Source organism: Rhinopithecus bieti, unplaced genomic scaffold (assembly GCF_001698545.2).
Source record: "Rhinopithecus bieti isolate Rb0 unplaced genomic scaffold, ASM169854v2 scaffold_27306, whole genome shotgun sequence".
Classification (NCBI taxonomy): domain Eukaryota; kingdom Metazoa; phylum Chordata; class Mammalia; order Primates; family Cercopithecidae; genus Rhinopithecus; species Rhinopithecus bieti.
In genome coordinates, this window is record NW_016812395.1 from 890593 (window position 1) to 896592 (window position 6000).

The 6000-nt window shown below is 35.6% G+C and overlaps 1 protein-coding gene across 1 annotated transcript in view; it reads left to right on the forward strand.

The window, feature by feature from the left end:
* The window catches only part of ARFGEF1 (ARF guanine nucleotide exchange factor 1), a 118197-nt gene that overhangs the window by 19466 nt on the left and 92731 nt on the right, over window positions 1–6000 (forward strand). Inside the window, 2 exon segments of the mRNA XM_017896306.1 lie at window positions 1985–2153; window positions 2328–2435. Of these exon segments, the coding sequence (XP_017751795.1) occupies window positions 1985–2153; window positions 2328–2435 (277 nt within the window).

Below are 6000 nucleotides of genomic sequence, written 5' to 3' on the forward strand. Positions count from 1 at the left end.
TGTTATACTGTATTGTTTAGGGAATAACGACCAAAAAAACAAGTTATCTGTACATGTTTGTTCAGTATAGACACAGCCATTCTTTCACCCCGCCATCAGTATTTTCAATCCCTGGTTGGTTGAATCCACAGCTGTAGAACCCATGGATACAGAGGGCGAACTGTACTTACTTATTTTTTAGGTATGTAAAACATAACTGCGATTTAAGAGTCAGAGCTGTACAAAAGGTCTACTCAGAAAAGGACCAATTCCTCCTAATTCCTACCACTGCATTCCTCTTCTTCCCTTCTTTCCACCCCTTGAATGTAAGACAGAAGCCACATGTCTACCTTATAATCAGAAGTGGTCACACAGGTACATTGTGGAAAGGGACTACACAAGGGAGTGAAATTAAGAGGTGGACCTCATTGGTGACCATCTTAAAAACTAGCTATCTCACATGCTATACATTCTCTTTTGTATTTTGCTATCATTGAGCAGTATGTCCTAGAAAGCATTTTATATCAGTCCTTAAAGACCTTCCTCACTCTTTTTTATAGATGTATAGTACTTTAGGATATAGTATAGTCTGTTGTATATTGTCACTCTCCTCTGTAGTGGCATTAATTTATTTCTAATATTTTGCAGCCACAAACAGTGGTTTTGCTGCTTTTTTTGGAGGACGTAAATAAAATGTTTTGTCACTTTTAATAACAAATAAAGTTTTATTGGTTTGATTTGATTAACAGACTTTTATTAAGTTCCTTATATGTTCCTGGCACTGTGCTAGGCCTCACTTATACAGTGACGAGCAAAACTGACTTGACTATTACCTTTGAAGATCTTACAAACATTTGAGGCAAAGAGTTTCCCTTAAACAACTATAGAACTGAATTATGGTAAAGGCTATGAACATGTATTGTGTTACAAAGGGTATTTAGTTCTGTGCTGTGGATAATTATAGAAAAGGTGGAAAAGAGGGAGAGAAAGTAAGGGAAAATGGGATACAGACGACTTAACTTCCACATTTGCTAAAATCTTCTAAGCTAGACGTTGAATTCTTTGATATTAACTACTGGTAACCTTAATTTTTCCCTTCCCCCACAAAATAAAACTCCCTACAAAGCAAATCTTGTCAGACTTTATTATTAAAATATTTTAGTTCAGACTTACTTTATAAATTCATATAATTCTGGCATTTCCACCTAACCTGGAGAATATGAATTGTTCATATTTGGTACTGTATAAGATTTTTCTTGGTGGAAATTAATTCTGTGAGACTCATTCTTATCTGGTCTTAAGGACCAAAAGAGATGTGTGAAAAGCAGTAAAGTGCTAAAAAATGAAATCTTGCGATCTCAGCTGTTAATGTTTTTAACATTTTATGAGCCAGTTTTACAGATAGTATTATATACATAATAATGATAGTTTTTCTAAAATAAAATTCAGACATTTGTAGATACAGTGGTTTTCATAATTATCAGATGACTGGGTAGAGTGATTTAAGCCTTCATTGTAATTGTATTAAATGTAATTTTAATTTTTTTATTAAAAGATATTTGACAAGGTGACATAAGAACATGCTTCAGAAGGATAAACACTGACAAGTTCCCTCCCACTCTTGTTTCCCATTTTATTATTTCCTAATCTTGACCCTCTATAGGTAACCGTTACTACTAGCTTCTTATGTATTTTTATAGACTTTCATTCTGTATGTATAAGCAAAAGTGAATGTGTGTGTGTTTCACACAAATATGAAATGCAGTGAAAATGCTTTATAGTGAAAGTCTTTCATCTCTGTTCTTATGTGCTGATTTCTAGCCACCTAAGAAGTAAACATTGTTTATTGTTTTTAGTATAGTTTATCTTCTCCATTTCTGATAAACTTTAATTTCCAAGCATAGAGAGAATGGCACTTTATAGAAAGGATTGTTGGAGGTAACATTATCCTTCCAAATTTTAAACAGCTTATTTTACTAATACTGGAAATTTTATTTGTTTCCAGTTACAGGAAGCAAAACAAATGGAAAAAGAAAGGCATCGGCAGCAGCAGCATCTGTTACAGTCTCCAGTAAGCCATCATGAGCCTGAATCACCTCAACTTAGATATTTGCCACCTCAGACTGTTGATCACATATCCCAAGAACACGAAGGGGACCTTGACCTCCATACAAATGATNTTACAGGAAGCAAAACAAATGGAAAAGAAAGGCATCGGCAGCAGCAGCATCTGTTACAGTCTCCAGTAAGCCATCATGAGCCTGAATCACCTCAACTTAGATATTTGCCACCTCAGACTGTTGATCACATATCCCAAGAACACGAAGGGGACCTTGACCTCCATACAAATGATGTAGATAAAAGTCTTCAGGATGACACAGAGCCTGAAAATGGATCTGATATTTCCAGTGCAGAAAATGAACAGACTGAAGCTGATCAGGCAACTGCAGCTGAAAGTAATCTTCTTGAAAAGGGGTTTGGGGTGTGTGTTAAGGGAAATGTGTAGGAATGAGAGTTTTGATGAAGAAATGTTGAAAGGATAATATGATTTAATGTCTGTCAGACACATTGTGGTAATTGTGGACTTTCCTCATTGTAGGTGGTAAAGTTAATTTGACTCTACCCTACAAGATATCTTATGAATGATACTTTGCGTTTATTAGCATCTCATGAGCAGTATGATTTATAGATTTCCTTTGGAGCTCAGATATATTTCTAAAGAGGGTCATAAATGTCCATTAAATGTTGTATAGGAATTTCAGTTTTCTTAAGATTGGTTTCATAGCAAACAAGTGACCTAGTAAAGTTTTCTGGAATATGACTGAAAATTTTAAAAAATCATTACCAGTTTTAAAATATGATTATGGTCATAAAAGTACTGATATTAAATATGAAAAGTTTTGAGTAACCAACTGATAGACAAAATTTTCATTTTAAAATCATGCATAGTAATCACTAAAATTGAGATGTTCTCTGATTTTTTAAGTGTATATTTATAAGAAAATACTTACAAGATTATAAAATTATATTTAGTTTACAAATTTGTTTCTCTGTAAAAATAATCCCATGAAGTTATTGTTTTCCTAAATGTTATTTTCAGCTTCAGCTGTTCTGTGAAACTACCAGAGAGTTTGTGTTGTTCCCTTTGCCCTTCTTAGCTTGATGTCATTTTTAAATGATGGGAATTCTGTTGCCTCTCCGGTGTGATTGTCTAGAACTAGCATGTCAGGAGTCTGTTACAGTTTATCTGAAGTCTGTGTTTTTACTTTGAGGAAGGACTTCTATAATATGTTTTCAACTCTTTTTTTTTTTTTTTTTTTTTAAACCATGCCTTTTCCAAAACTTACTAGTGGCATGAATACGTGCCTTTTACATTTTCCCCAGTTTTCTGAGAGGCATGCTTTTAAAAATAGTACTTCAGTATTTGTTTTAAAAAGGATGACTTTGATAAGCTAAGCATTCATAGTACTGAATCTAATAGTGAATCCATACCACTTAAATTATTTACATTTGTCTAGCCTGCCCTTGCCAAAATTTCCCCTACTTTCACAGTGAGCTTATAAATGGGCAGATTCAAAGGGCTAATCTCTAATAAAGCTGGGACTTTATTATTTTGTTTATCTGTGTATTTAGCAAACCTTCATTGAGCATACTGTGTCTTAGGCACCATGCCAGGACTTGAAGTTAAAAAGATGATGGAGATACAGCCACTGCTTTTAGTGTGATCTTAGCATACCTGGAAGTCGAGCATAAATGAGGTATAATAATGTGATAGGTGTCCTAAAAATGCCATGCACGAAGTAATTCTGCTGAGAAGAGTTAGGAAGTTTCTTTGTAGGAAAGTAATGATATTTTAGTTGAATCTTGATAGATAGGGGTAGGAGATTTTCCATCCAAGGAAACAACATGGACTAAGACCCAAGGAATGGGAGCATCTGCTGTGTATGAGGTAGCGCTGTAGATGCCTTGTAGAATACAGAGTTAGAAAGACATAGTTTCCTGTGGGATTGTCATGATTATTTTGGCTCTAAAGATGTTTTTTCCCCAATAGCTGATATAAATGAAAATTCTGCTTGACAGCCATTGGTTCAGAGTGCATTTTTGGAGCACATCTCTGTCACTTACCAGCTACATGACTTTGGACATAGTAATTAACTTCTAAGCACTTCCTACATATAATAAATATTAGTCACTATTATTCTGTTCTATTTCTTTCAGATAGTTATGTGAAAACTGACTCTTCACTAGTCATTTTGTACATTTTTAGATAGTGGTTATGTATATTTAGTTACTTTGAAACTCTAGTTTTCAGACTTGAGGTAATTTTAGCCAACTAGAGCGTGGAAATAAAACAAGAATGGCAGAAAATTTATCTTTCAAGACGTTTATGTTTTATTCACAGAAGTCTCCAAATGCTATTTTATTTGGATATTTTATAAAATAAGGTTGCTCATTTACATGCATATTTATCTGGTTTTCTCTTTTCCTTTCAGTATTTTTAGGATACTACGGACAGTAAATTAGCAAAAGTGAAATTGTAGGGAGGACAGGCACCTAGAAGCCACTATTATAAGTAGTGGTCCTTTTTTTCCCCTTTTTTCCTGTTTGTTTTTTTTTTTTTTTTGGATACAGGGTCTTGCTCTGTCACCCAAACTGAAATGCAGTGACACAATCATGGGTCATTGCATGCCTCCGAGGCACAAACGATCCTCCTGTCTCAGCCTCCCAAGTAGCTAAGACTATAGGCAGATGTCACCATACCCAGCTAATATTTAATTTTTTTGTAGCAACTGGGTGTCAGTGTGTTGCCCAGGCTGGTCTTGAACTCCTGGGCTCAAGTGATCCTCCCACCGAGCCTCCCAAAGTGCTGGGATTACAGGTATGACCCCTGTGCTCAGCTGTAGTGGTCCTTTCTGGTAGTGGGAAGGTTCAAGAAGTTGAAACTGCAGCACCACCAGCTAATATGCTGTCTGATGCCCTTTGGTGTAGGACGGTAGCTCAAGACAGCGTTTTGAATCCCAAAGCATTCTAAAGTGATAGTTGAGCTGCTTTGACATGCTTTCAACATTTTATAAAGCCCAGTGGAATTACTGTTTTTCCCTGCAATAGACTGTGCAAGCTATCTGGAACATCAGATTTCATCAGTTTCTCTTACGCTGTTCAGAAGTTCGATTGGCAATTATCTGTTGGTATTTTTATTTGTGTGTGTGTGTGTGTTTTACATTAAATTGGACAATGAATTCTTTTTTTAGCTTCTTAAATTTAGTTTTACATTAGATATGTAGATTCTGTTGGTGAAAAAAATAGGAAGGGCCAGAAAGTACTGGGGAAGGCCCAGATGCTTCTTCAGAGACCTCATCATAGAGTACAATGTTGATATTACTATTGATGAGCCTAAGTAATGAAAACAAGCTGTAATTACCTTTTTTTTTTTTTTTTTTTAGAGACCGAGGCTTGCCCCCACCCCCCGGTTGGGGTCCAGGGGAGCAAACTAGGCTCCTACACGCCGCTACCTCCTGAGTTCAAGCAGTTCTCTTGCCTCAGCCTCCCGAGTAGCTGGGATTACAGGCGTGTGCCACCACGCCCGGCTAATTTTTGTATTTTTAGTAGAGATGGGGTTTTACCATGTTGGCCAGGCTGGTCTCCAACTCCCCACCTCAGGCGATTCACCCACCTTGGCCTCCCAAATTGCTGAGATTACAGGCATGAGCCACTGTACCCAGCCTAATTACATTCAGTATATTTGATAAAGGATAGTGTAACGTGTGTACTAAGTATAAGTAAGCATCTGTAGGACATGTTAGAAATGTTTCATTTAAAATACTTTTTAAAGTTTTGGTTCTTAAAGGACTAATCTAGAAAATTCAGTTAAGTGTAATAATGTAATAACTTGTCAAATGAATCATTATTGAAATTGACTTGAATTTGGAAAATATTTAAGTTTTGGTATAAATTTTGAAGGTTTAACATGTAATTGCTTCTAATTTCATGTCATTTATTTGATTTTTTTTTTTTTTTTTT